At 41.9% G+C, this 14,110-nt stretch overlaps 1 protein-coding gene across 1 annotated transcript in view; it reads left to right on the top strand.

Moving 5' to 3' along the window:
• Positions 1-13,526, top strand: part of vimr2 (vimentin-related 2) — a 15,694-nt gene extending 2,168 nt beyond the window's left edge. The window contains exons 5-10 of the mRNA XM_034883601.1: positions 2,308-2,403; positions 4,463-4,594; positions 6,368-6,499; positions 8,887-8,997; positions 9,310-9,434; positions 12,514-13,526. Coding sequence (XP_034739492.1) covers positions 2,308-2,403; positions 4,463-4,594; positions 6,368-6,499; positions 8,887-8,997; positions 9,310-9,434; positions 12,514-12,556 — 639 coding nt within the window. The 3' untranslated portion in view covers positions 12,557-13,526. The remainder of the gene's footprint in view (positions 1-2,307; positions 2,404-4,462; positions 4,595-6,367; positions 6,500-8,886; positions 8,998-9,309; positions 9,435-12,513) is intronic.
• Positions 13,527-14,110: the final 584 nt, after the last annotated feature.

Below are 14,110 nucleotides of genomic sequence, written 5' to 3'. Positions count from 1 at the left end.
CCTTCAGCACTAGATGGCAGTGTTGCCAAGCTTCTCCCTGCTTCTCGTCCCCTCGTCCTCCTGGTGAATCAGCTAAAACTCGGCACAGCTGCTCTTCTGTAGTGCAGCCAATGGGTGTTGATCACCAACAGTCACAGTCTGGGCTGGTGGCCCACTGCAACCTGAGCCACCAACTTTTCCATTTACCCCCCCTCCCTCACACAAGCCGGAGCCAATCTCCTCTTTGCCAGGCCAGATGCGAAGGAGGATTTCATTTCCCCCCTACAGATGTGATGCAGGCTATACTACGGTGTTGTAATGTTCCTGCTGGCTCAGTTCTCTTGTTCTGAATTGGGAGCAGCTGCAGGGTGACAAGAAAGACTTGGTGGGAAACCGACAGCGAGGTAGAGGAAGAGCAGAGATGCGGAGGAGAGGAGAAAACACTACACAGCTCAACCCACAGCTAGCTTCAGTTCTCTCAACATACTGGTAGACAGACAGTGATGAAACAAGGCATGTTTGCTTTATTTTAAAGTATACTACTGGATATTGTGTAGTTTCACTCTTGCCAGTGCTGCTCCATTTTTCCTAGGCCTACACATTTCCCCTCTTCATCGTTTCACAGTGATTTTAAACATTTAGTTTTAGATATGTTGTTATCGCCACACCTGGTGGGCTGCGGTAAAACACAGTTGTGCAAGTAAAACGAGTTGAACAACATACACCAGAATTAAAATAGAATTACAAGGAAGTGGATAAGTGACGAGGCCAAGTGCTCACTCTGTTTCATAAGTGGTGCTGCATGGGAACAAAAAACATGGGCACAGAAAAGAAAATGTTCTTCACGCACTCTTAGGCAGAACAAGGAGAGAAGTTATAATAAAAGCCTTTATTTAGTCAGCCATGTCGGTTAAAACCCCTACCGGTTTCTACCTCACAAGGTCATCATCAGGGCGAGACTAGTAAGAACTGTGGATATTATTATATTATTATTAATGTTGAGGAATTTTAAAAGGCCTGAAAACTTGTTTCATGAATCAGCTTTATAAGCAATAGGGTTCCATACAAACGCACAGTATTCCACAAAAGTAAGTTAAGTTTTGATTATTTCACATGATTTCTGTATTTCTCTGTGCACTTTTCCATTGGTTTCAATTGCACCGGCTGTGATGGAAAACGGTAGTGTCTGCTCCTTCTAATCACCAATCAGGATTTAACAACAATTGCATCAGAATATCATGCCAGTTTGTGGGTTGTTTGGCCAAAACACACCCAAACTTATGAATAATACCTAAAGATGTTTTTTTTTTTCTCTCCAAACTGCATGGTTAGTAAAGGGTAATTAAAGTTAAAAAAAAATACTTGATTTGACTTGGGCACTGTTCAGTAATTGTTTCCGTTTCACAGCCAGCAGCATTCATGTTTTTGTTCCCTTTTACCACTCATCAGTGTCGTTTTTAGCAGAAAAGAATCTCTGATAAATTCACTTTGCACTACGTGCACAGCACTAAACGGCTGACTGACACAGTTAGTGACTAGCTAGTGAAGAGAGTAGCTAAAAAGCCAAATATTTCCTTCATGAGTGGGTGGAAACCACAAGAGAGGTAAAAGGAGAGTCGATAGTAGACTTACAATTGTCAGGTGGACAGAAACGCAACTCCACGTTAATGCTAATGTTGCTCTCCTGGATGCTGAAAATAGGCAACTTTTCAAAAAAAATTCCCAAATGAACTTTACAAGGTGGTAGTCAGTGTTGTGTTTACAGCTTGTTGCCCCTAAGAGGCCAACAAGAAAACTCTTTCTACCCAGATTTCTGGCAGAATTTTGAACACAGGCAACAACAGCAGCAGCAGCAGCAGGACCAAACCACTTTTGCTTAAAGCTGTCCCTGCCACCCTCCCAGCGAGGCTCCCCAACTTCACTACCAAACTCTCTCTGCATGTGTCCAAATGTAAATGTAGGCACCCGCAGTAATTGCATCCAACACCAATTCATCTGGTTCTTTAAAAATAGTAGATGAGCTTAGAACCCCTGCTAGCAGATGGATTGGTGAACAGGGCTTTTGTGTCTAGTTAGTCTGCTTCTGAACTTCCTCCTCCTCCCACTTTTCTCTGCATTGCGGTGTCTACTTGCTGTTCAGGGAAACAGGTGGATGTGCTGATGGTTTCTAAAATGTTTGGTCAGGGTGGAAACAAAGCCTTGTTGTACATTTCTTCAACCTGTGGTGTGATTTACTGCACAAACTACAGTGTTCTGAGACGCCTCCAGAAATGAAGTTGAACTTCTTTACTTGCAGCTTGTTGTCTGTTAATTAGATTTTCTTTGCAGGAAGTCGATGCTGTGACAGCAGAGTGTTTGGCACTGAGGGAGCAAGTGGCTATCTACGAGGAGCAGCTGGCCAACATGGTGGCCCAGCACACAACGGTAAGGGGGACTGCGGATATGTAGCTACAATGCGATAAAACAGAAATTGTTTAAAGGGATGAAAATTAGTCAAATTGTAGCTCTTAGGTCACATGGGACTGTTGGAGAAATGTCCAGACTTGTGGTGACAATCACAGCTGAGATGAGCACGGTCACCTTGCTGAAGAGCCCTGTCAACATAAACATATGAGGAGAGGACTAAAACACAAAATATGGATCTAAGATATCATGCAGCAAGTCAAAATTAGGCCCTCGTTTGATTTGTTGTGTTTATTTGAGTCCTTGTTCCAGTGTCTTAAAGGGGAAATAAAATGAAAAGTCACGTTTTCAGTGCTTGTGCACACACATTATGGTATCTGGATTGCCTTCCAAACCCGCAAACGGTGAAACAAGACAACCCAGTCAGGTTTTTGTGAACTGCTTAGATCCAAAAACATGGAATTCAACAAGTCCTTCAGATGTGGGTCCGCTTCCTATGTCTAATGCAGGCTCAGTAGAATATACCGCCCCCTATCTGAATATCTTCACCCACTACCTTTGCAAAAGTGCACCATATTTTTCATACAAACCAATCAGCGATAAGGCTTTTTGGGAAGGGGGCTTTAAGAGGCGGGCTTAAAAAGAAGGGCGCTCTAAAACAGAGTAGCCTGAGGGTCAATAAGGGTATACCTTAAGACCGAAGGTATGAAAAAAAAAATTGTTTTTTGAACAATTGAGCAGGTGAACACAATCCAGTATAAATCCAAATTACACGTCTGAACCTAAAATCAGCATGTGTCTCCCTTATGCTTTCTTTCTGAAAATTAGATTACAAGATCATCACCACTCTGAGAGTGGCATCAATCTCATGTGAGCAAATGCGCATATTTCCTAAAATGAACTATTGCTTTAAAAGGCTTGTGTGTGCAACCATATCCAATGCACATAATTACCTATATCCCATCCACACACACCCTGCTCTCTCCACCTTCTACCATGTTCTTCATCTCGCCAGGAGATGACAGATGCGCCCCAGTATCAGATCTTGAGGCTGTAGGCAGAGAGAGGCAGCTGAAGCAGGGCCAACTCCATCACACTGTGTTTTTCTCTGCAAAGCCAAGCCGCCCGGCGTTTAACACACTCCCTCTGGGACACGCTCGATAACTCAGTCCGGGAAATGCAGCTGAATACCAAATGGAAACCAACGTTTTTTTTTGTTTTATTAACTGTTGTTATTATCAGCACTTAAGATACCCAATGTTTCCCTGATGAATCGGCAGCCATGCCGTTATTTAGGTGGAGGGGGAAAGAGTACAAATGTTACACTGCCACTGCAGCTCTGTAACAGTTAATTTTCTCTGTAATGGACATAGTTTTTTTTTACTGAAGTAGCTTGATATTGGAAGCTGAAGACAGGTATGTTGAGGTATTTGATGTGTGTAAATTCATCAAAATGAACTGCGTGTGTTTGTATTCGCAGAGGTGAAATATTACTAGTACATATCAGTGGTACTTTTTTCCATTTCATGCCACTTCATTATTCTGTTGCACTTCAGTTTTCTTTGACAGCTGTAGTTATTAGTTATGTTACGAGTCTAGATTTTACATAGAAAACATGATTTGCTAATAAAATATGATGAATTGTTAAAGATAAAATCATTGAAAAGTATATCAAATTAGCCACAGTGTATATTAGTATAACACTCAGGGGCCATTTATCTGCATACAAAGTACTTTTACTTGTGACACTTTAAGTACATTTTACAGATAATGCTTACATACTTTAACTTAATTAACATATGCAAATTCTTTACTTTAGTAAGTATTAATACTGCACAGTAAAAATTCTACTTTTGACTACTGTAAAAATGCTACATGTAAAAGTCCTGTATTCAAAATATTGTCAAATATTATCAGCAAAATGTACTTTTAGGTAAGTAAAAGTTTTAAGTACAATATTTCCCTCTGATATGTAGTGGAAACTAAGTAGCATGAAATAATGACATTTAGTTATTTAGTTGCATTTGGCCACTGAGTATATTTCACCGCTGTGTTTTTTGTATGTTGCATGTATGATCAGGAAGTGGCGAGTCTGCTGGAGCCAGCTGAAGGGGCTACAGGAGCCGGGGCAGCTATTACATTTGGCAGCCCTGACATCACCCCAGCCCTGGTTGTAAAAGAGTACTACTGCCAGCTGGCCGACAAACTCCAGGTACAACACACAGTAGCATAAAACACATATGAAGTAGAAGCCTGATGCTTTACAGTAGCATGTCTGTGTACAACCATAAAATCACAGCAAGGCAATTTCTGGCTTTGGTTCTCATTGAGCAGCACGTGCATGTACATGAATGGCCTCATAAACACCAATGGTGAACAAGTCATTAATTACATTTCCTTAAGTACTGTACTTAAGTACAATTATAAGATACTTGTACTTTACTTGAGTTTTTTAATGTCATGCTACTTTTTACTCCTACTCCACTACTTCAGAGGGGTGTATGTTATCTAACAGCTATATGGATACTTTTTGGATTAAGATTTTACATTAAAGAAACATGATAAGCTTATAAAATGCATTTGTAAATATTAAGCCACTGTTTAGAAAGCTGGTTGGATCCCTTTGCAACTTTTCAGATTAATATAGTGTTATCTATCCAAAAGTAAAAGCAAATCAGCAAAAGGAAATGCAAATTAATTTAACTCTATCAATAACAATATCAAGAGCTGAGCGCATTTAGATAAACAGCCGGTGGCTGGTGGATTCATCTGCTAAGTCTTATTTATTAATATAAATTTGTGTTGCTGAACTTAGTTTTTGTCTTCTGTCCTCTCCCATTAACCCCTTGGTGTGACACCCAATGGGCTAAACTGGTCAATTACAAAGGTATAAACAGCAGCTAAACCTCAACCAATAATAAGAATCTCATAATGTAATATATATTGATGTATTAGCATCTGTGGAACCGTTTCCTGCAGACAAAGTACTTCACTTTAGGTGCATTTTGTTTGTAATCCTGAATTTTACTTCAGTAGGATTTAGAATTACTTTTACTTGAGTATTGTTAAATTGTTGTATGGCTACTTTGATTAAAGTGAAATGATCTCCCTCCACTGGCTGCCATCCTCAACCTCCTACTGACCACTGATTACTTTCTTCCTCCCTCTGAAATGTCTCTGCCAGGTCCAGATGAAAATCTCAGCTTTCAAAATCTCACAGCGATACTCCCACTTGTTTTCTTTTCCTCTTAACACAACACCAGGGAAGAACTCTAGAATCAGAGGCTGCCTGTGTGTGTGTGTGTGTGTGTGTGTGTGTGTGTGTGTGTGTGTGTGTGTGTGTCATTGCATTGGGGTCAGACAACTGCTCCGGTGGGTCTGACCCCCTCTGGGGCGAGGATGTCTGCCCGGTTCAGAGGTCAGGGCTGAAATCAGACTGCTGGCCGCCTTCCCAGGCTCCTCAGCAACACTGGAGTGGACGCTAGTGCGTGTGTCCTTCATTTGGAGGCATGGCTGAAGGGTATCCAGCATATTTATATATTTGTGTGTGTGTCTGTCTAGATGCGTAGGTTTAATTTTTTGTTTCCCCCAAACCCTGTCTATTCCCTCTGTCTCTTCTCTCGCCACCTGGACACGGTCCTGGCCTGGCCTCGATTATGACACGCAATTTTCTCGATGCTAAAAATGATTGCTATTGATTTTAAACAGTAATGGTGATTGCTGGCTGATTCCCACACACCTGTGCACCCTTGTGTTGCTTGTTTCTGCGGCATTTGTTCCATCTAATCAGGAATATGGTGGAAACGAGGAGAGGTTTAACCATCAGCTGGGATAAGAGACTCTGATTGCTCCCTGCTCTACTGTCAGAGTGCACTTAACTGCACAAAAAAAGCACCATGCTCCATGGTTTTGTGCATTTACAGACTCAAACTGAAAGGTCGGAACTTTCAAGACTGCACTTCTTCCTCCTCTTCTGTCTTTGCAGTACGAGTGTGACGCATCCTCCTCCGCTGTGGTTCGCAGTGGTGATGGAAAACAACTGGAAGTGGGGGGAACTGGAGGGTCAGCAGTCAAAGACTTGTCAAAGATAAAGGACATCAATGAGCTGAAGATGCTGGTGAGTAGACTGCCCACTCACTTATTTCATCACTATTTAAAGGGTCAGTTCACCCAAATCAATCACAAAGTGCTCTACATTGTCACGGTAGATTTAGGATTTGGGGCCCTATCTTGCACCCGGCTGAGCGCAAAGCCCGGCGTTTCTTTGCTGCTTTAAGACCGTCCTGCGCCCATGTCGTTTAAATCGCAAGTGCACCTGTGCTGTTCTTTGTGCCCATGGGCATGGTGGTCTTACAGGGAGGTGTGTTTAGGTGAATTCTTGGTGTATTACTATCTTGAAGCAGTGGTAAGTGATTGCGCCATTGACTAACAAAAACCTGGTCTAAAGTTTAAAGTGCAGCATGTCCTTGTTATTTTAACGGCGAATTAGTAAAAAGTGCCTAGTCTCATGCACAGCATGTGCACACAATGCTTGTTACACACACACACACACAAAGAAGCGCAGCAGCACACAAACATACAAAAGATTATATATAATAATATTACAGTGCAAATCTGCCATCATAATAGCAATGCACCAAGTTACAAACGTGCCTGGCTGTTAAAGGGAATGGAAGATGACAATCTGATTGGTGTATTGCATGTTACGCCCAAAACACACCTATGAATTAATGAAGACCCCAAGTACAACCCTTTTGAACCCTGCGCCCGGCACACGGACCCTTCTTTCCGCCGTCAAACTAGCAAAAGTGGATTTGGACACGCCCACGGGGTGTGAACTGACCCTTTAAGTTTTATATTTACACATCATTTAAACACTTACTACTACTTACTGATTTAGATCTTCCCACCACACATTTCCTACTTCTTTACTTACAAAGAAAAGAGGAGTCTTACAGACCACAACTTACTCTGCGTTGGTCATCAGCTCTTAAAGCAGACATAATGGTGGAAATGAATGGTTTCCCACAGCAGGCGAAGGGAGTGGAGAGCAGCTGAGTGACAGCAGAGCAACAGTGTGGGAGAGCCTGCTGACCAGAGTGTTTACTCTGCGGACACTTTCAGCAGGAGATGTGAAAGGCTCGCCTTCAGCTCAGACAGGATTTATTGCCCTCCGTGTCCTCAGTTATTAAGTACAGTCTTTCAAAGCGCCTGCAGAGTCATGAACGTCTTAAAACTTGACACACACACACACACTGACTAGAGACTACCTCTCCAAATGAAAGAGAAGAAATAAACCTTCATCGGATATTTTTCATCCTGCCAGCTGAAAAATGACAGCAAGGATCTTTTGAATGAAAGCGTAAAGTGAGGCTTCAACAAAGATACGAAACAGGAAATTATGACTCAGGTAAAATCACTAGATGACTCCCGAAGCTATTTCCTTCACATTAGTCTCTTTAACATCTAACAGTGGTCAGACCACAGCTGACGCCTAGCCACATCTGTAACAACCATGGTGGTTTGGTTCTCATTAATGCGGCTGTAGCTCTATCTCCAGCTCTTTAAATAAACAGTAAGCCTCTGTAACCACAGCAGAACTCTCCCAACATCATCTACTTTTGTCTACAAGGCAGCACACTATCCCCAGTTCTGTTCAATCCAGCCTGACGGATGAACAGCCCGGCCTGATCTGCTCTGTTTCCTCTCTCGCCTGTGATGGATGCCTCAGGTCCTGTCCTGTTTCTCACTGAGACACAACATGGCCAAACAAACAGATTGCAGTGAAATCAGCTGTGACGCAGAAATGTATATAATAAAGCAGGCACTGATGGGGTTGTATGCCACTACTCGCATAAGCACACAACCCAGACCTCACTCATCATGCCAGGGAAAAACAAGAAGTCTGGGAGTAAGTGGCTCGACCAGGTTTGGGAGTCATCATCAGCCCGGTCTTCCTCTGCTCACATGATCTTGCCGAAAGACCGCCTGGATCCCCATCTGGCTGTGACAGCTAATTGTTGAACTTGCGTGATTGCTGTAATTACTCATGGCAGAAAACCACAGCTTCAGACATTAGGGGAGAGGAAGGGGGGGATGCTCCTACTTTAGTTTGGGGTGGAAGTAAAGGAACCTGTTTTATCTGTGTAGGTCGGGGTTGATTTATACTAAGGTTTTGGATTGTTTAAGCTCAATTTCCATCCATTTTATATCAAAAATTGATCAAACGACAAAGTAATGCCATTGCTTGCGATGACCTACCCACAGAGAGTAATCCCAGCTCTTTTGACTCTTTTAGTTTTTAACAACACACAAACACTTCAAACTTCTTTAAAAATCTCTAAAAAACAGAAGTTGGCAAGACCAAAAGAAAGAGTAAATGTGATTTGAAACACAAAAGAGATCATGAAGGGAACATCAAGTCTAACATGATAACTAGTCAAAATCTTTGTAAGCATATTTTGAATGAATAACCACTGCTGTATCTCGTTTATATTTCTGAAGATTTCAGAGCTACAAAAGGAGCTCTCTGAGCTGGAGAAGAGTAACAAGGAGCTGGAGGATGAGGTTGAGATGAAGACCGCTGCATATATCGACGAGATTGCTGAGTTGGAGGTCAGAGTCGACTGATTCAAGTAATCATAGGCTGCAAAGGACCAGTGGTTTGGTCTAATTCTGTCATTTAATTTTGTGTGTGTGTGTGTGTGTGTGTGTGTGTGTGTGTGTGTGTGTGTGTGTGTGTGTGTGTGTGTGTGTGTGTGTGTGTGTGTGTGTGTGTGTGTGTGTGTGTGTGTGTGTGTGTGTGTGTGTGTGTGTCTGTGTGTCTGTGTGTCTGTGTGTCTGTGTGTCTGTGTGTCTGTGTGTCTGTGTGTCTGTGTGTCTGTGTGTCCGTGTGTCCGTGTCCGTGTGTCCGTGTGTGTTCTTCAGTGTACTATTGATGAAATGCGGCACCAGGAGGCCGACTTCCAAGTGCAGATGAAGGAGCAGTGTGAAGACTACAAGGAGCTGCTCAGTGTGAAGATGGCCAGGGACATGGAAATTACTGCTTACAGGTCAGACTGCCTGGTGTAATAAATGGTGTTGTTGTGTGAAACTGTTCTGAATAATAAATCTTCTGCATGATCAGGTAAGCTTGAAAACCTAAAAATGTACTTAAAACTGAACCACTTGAAACATTTCACACAAATAATATGAAACAAAGCAACGACAAACAAATTGTCAAATTAACTTTGACAGTCTACTGAATTAGTACATAACACCCTGCCAAATATACATTTAAGCAGACCGTATATACTGTCGATAGACGTGTAACGTATACATGCCCCTACTATATTATCCAATATTATCTGATATTCAATGTTTATTACAACACTCACCCTTTAATATTGTTTTTTCTTGTTTAGAATGTACCGTAATAAATTTGAATTGGATATAGACAGGTGGAGGCTGGGGGTGTGGCCTTGACCAACTGCCACTTTGCGTGTTTGAAAGCCATGATAGGTAACCTTGCCCCTTGTGACCTCATAGGGGCAAGATTCCAGATTGGCTCATCTGAGTTAATTTTCTGAAAAACAGAGCAGGATACCCAGGGCTCGGTTTACACTTATCACCATTTATAGCCCCTGGGGCACCATAGGCAGGCTGGGGGAACTCTTATTAATGTTAAAGTGAAATGTTCATGCCATTGGACCTTTTAATATGCTATAACGTACCATAATGTACTAGTGTTGACGTAATTCTCAGAGCTGCCAAAAATACAACTCTTACAGTGATCATCTATACCTTCTCAACTCTCATTCCCCTCTTATAGAGAACTGCCGGTTGATCTTCATAAATGAAACCCATATTATTTTAAAGCACACTTCATGTCATTAGCCGCATAGTACAATTATACCAGCAAAGATAAGCAGACTGTGGGACAGAAAGGTCTAACTGTTAGTGAGACTGTCAATAGGATGACCCTGAACCAGCCCTCTGGGGCGAAGATAGACAGCCATGTCTGCTGGGGAACATGGACCTCCATGTTCTCCAGCAGACATGAGCAGACATGCTCATTCCAACAAAAACACTGCACCAGATTTCACTGATTAGTTTGTCTTCTCCTGTTAAATGTGTCATAAAGTTAACTGCTAAAGTTTCTGATTGCAATTAAAATCTCAAGCGTCGGAGCCTTTTCCTGACATGTACTGTAGATTCCCATCTCTGCGGTAGGGGGTCAAATGAAAACAGATGTTCCCTACCGTGCCACACAGAATCTAAACCTATTGAGGAGAATAAACTGTTAGGGGCAAAGCACATAATAACCCTGGGATGATTTCAATAGATTTAAATTAAATCCATTGACACTGTTTTTTCTCAACATCAACAAAAGGTTTCTACGCAAGCGTCACAGTGAATAATAAAAGGAGTTTATCTGCAAGTCCAATATTGTCTTGTGTAATGCCACCTGGACATCCGCATTGTCCATAATAAGATATTCCTGTAAACAAAGGGCTGACATCACAGGCCAACTGGAGTCACAGGAAACAGCTTCTGAATATGATGCAGTTTCCTGTACCTGACCTTGAAGACATTTTATATCATTCCCTCCTTCCTCTGAGGTTGTTTAACCATCTGCTGTCCTGGTATGTGGACTGACGCACTTTAACCACCTCATCCTGCTGCCACGGACTTCCTCCTGGTCCCTCCATCGCCAATCCGACTGCATATGACCCCCAGACCTGAAGCTCAGACCCTCACAATGCCTCATTAGAATGGGCAAAGAGGACCTCACACTGTCAGCGCTGTGTGCTGGGCCACTGCCAGCTCTTCTCCACGCCAGCCTGTTAATGTCAATTCTGCCCTTACACACATTTCCAAATTCGCCACAGTTTTAATTCCTTCTCGTTACCCAACAGACTGTCCCAAAGACATTTAAGGCACTGAAAAGGCACACAATCAACGCCAACTTTTTTCTTTTGTTCCTTCCTTATTTTTTTCTTTCCTTCCTTTTTTTATTTACTGGATGTTTTGTCATCCGTGATTAAAACCAAAAATAAGAAATTAAAATGGTGGTTGTTTATTCTCTCCGTGCTGTGGCAAACTGTCTGCACAACAGACTCTAATGACCCAAGGCTGCCATTACAGGGTGGCTTATCGCCTGTAAAAAGCATCTCAGAGTTCAGGCAGATGCTCGCTGCTATGGCTCACTGCTAATGTGAACCACATTACACTGTAATTCATTCGTTCATTGTGTTCTGCTTACGATGCTGCATGACTCAGCAACAAGTAGCTCAACTAGGGACAGTATCCTTTTTAGTTAAGTGCAGTCGATGACTGGTCTGCCGGTCCTATCTTAAAGCTGCTATAATGAATATTTTTATATTCACAGTGAATACGGTTGCTCCCCTCAACACTACTGAGCTTGAAAGCATCTTTCATCTCATTGTTTTGGTATTCTGGCATGCAACTTTACTGCTTTGGTTCACTCTCATCTCTGTCATCACCAGCGTGTCCAGATGTAGCAGGCAGCTGTTTTCAGTGAAATAGCTTTAAAAACCCACTGTGCACTACTACCTGCCCAGCATCAAACAGCAGACCGCCACAGTGAGCAACTAGCTGGTGAACATAGTGAGGTTTTTAGCAGCTAAAGAACCAGATATTTCCCTGAGGAGTTGGTGGAGACCAAAAACAGAGTTAAAAATATTGGAATTACATTTATCAGATGTACACATAACACAAAATCAGCGATAACGTTGCTCCGTATCTGGTGGATGTAAACAAAGCATTTGTTTGCTAACAAGTACGTCATCGCTTAACGTTAAACTTGGTCATATGTCAATAATGTATTTACTTAGGCAATACACTTTATTTGAAGACATCATTTTGGCTTTTAGGAAATTGTTTTATAATTTTAACTTCCCTAAATTGATTAATTGAGAGAATAATTCATGGGGAAAATAATAGTTGGTTGAAGTCTTTAAAAATTGACCTTAAGGGGAGATTGTCAACTAATGTTTTAATATGAAGAATTTACTTGCAATGTTCTATCTTTCTGGTAAACTTGGATACAGCGGGTATGCAACACTACCTGTGAGTACTTTACCTTGGTCACCTGTACTCTGTGTTTACTGTGGTATTCCTCTGGTTCAGGAGTCTGGTGGAGGAAGAGGAAGAGTGCCTGTGCAACCTGTGACTTGAGACTGGAGAGACAGACTGGCAGGCTGGATACTCCCCTGCACATGGATTAGAAAATAGACCTAAGGAAACCAGCACTAGGATGAAGTTTAAGGTACCTATACAGCAATTTAAGCAAAACTTATCATGATAGATTAACGCCGTCTGGAGGCCTAAGCAGGGCCATTGATAACCGGTCGCTGGCAGATAACCCCAAGACTCCAAGAAAGATGGAGCTGTCTAAAAGAGGTGGGAGGATGGGGTCTGCGTGATGAGTGCGTATCCATTCAGTGTCTGGCAGGGATATTTCCTTAAGTGGGTTTTATCTTTACCAGCTCACTGCTATAATTCATAAATGTGTTGTCCTTTGTCGAACAAGACACACACACACACAAGAACACACAAGAACACACACACACACACACACACACACACACACACACACACACACACACACACGTTAAAGTGCGGCTCTGTGAAGTCATCCTCCTCTTATACCACCTCATCCATCACTCAAACGTTGTCTGATTACCGGCTCTTAACCCTTGACCTCTTTACTGTTAACAAACATATTGACAGTTCTCCTTTTGGTAACTAAAAGCGTCCCACCTTCCCTTTGCTTTTACAGTCATGCATTCATGTTTTGTTTTTACATATAACTGACAGACAAGTGTGCAGTGCACTGTTTGCTTTTCAAATGGTTCATGAAGTTGTTTTTCCGCAGCTCTTACAAAATGAGCACCTGGATGTTTCTACAAGAAAAAGCCTGTGTGATTCATTATTTCTCCTTTAAAAATCAATGTCCCAATTTGCTGTCGTTTTTAGAAATAAGCATTCGGTAATACATTCCTTTGTAATCTTTTCCTTATTTTCTACATGACTTTCAAGCTGTCCGTGATAAATCATTTTTGGTTCCTGCTTCTGCGCAAGCATCCGCATGTGCTTTAGATTTAAATTGAATAAAACTAATTGCTTGAGAGATCACCTCATACTGTGTGATTTCTTTTGTGAAAATCTCTGTTTCATGAGAACTGCTTGTGAATTTCTGGACTTAGGAAGTTCCCTGCACTATGAAACTGCAGCAAGCACAGAGTGATTTATGTTCAGTGATCCTTCTTTCATTCATCTTCATGTTCAACGTGAGATTTGAACATTCCCAGCTATTATCGATCTCAAAGGCTTGTTAGCTCTGCCATAAAGATGAAAAATGCTGCTAATAACGGATCAAGATAAGATTAGCCACGCTCAGTGAACTTTTGGTGATGAGGAGTTAGCCTCTGTAATAATTGAGTTCAGTGTCTGGAGAAAGAGCTGGGAATGGGTGGATACGGTGACTTGTTTAATGGTCTCAACATGAAACATGTTCGGCTCAGGAGGAAGCTGCTGTGTCTGTTTTCTTAGGGCCGCAGAGCTAAATCAAGATCTCAGAGGAGATATCTATATCTCCTCTATATCGCTCAAATAAAAAAACAATGAACCATCCAGTCTTCCTTATCTCATGGGAATAATGTCTCTGCCTTGTGGTAAATATGAAAATATCTAAGAAAATTGTCTTTCTCTAAGAGCTGTGTTT

Source organism: Etheostoma cragini, chromosome 10 (assembly GCF_013103735.1).
Source record: "Etheostoma cragini isolate CJK2018 chromosome 10, CSU_Ecrag_1.0, whole genome shotgun sequence".
Classification (NCBI taxonomy): domain Eukaryota; kingdom Metazoa; phylum Chordata; class Actinopteri; order Perciformes; family Percidae; genus Etheostoma; species Etheostoma cragini.
Note: the sequence above shows the minus strand (reverse complement) of the source record. Positions and strands in the feature narration are given on the sequence as shown.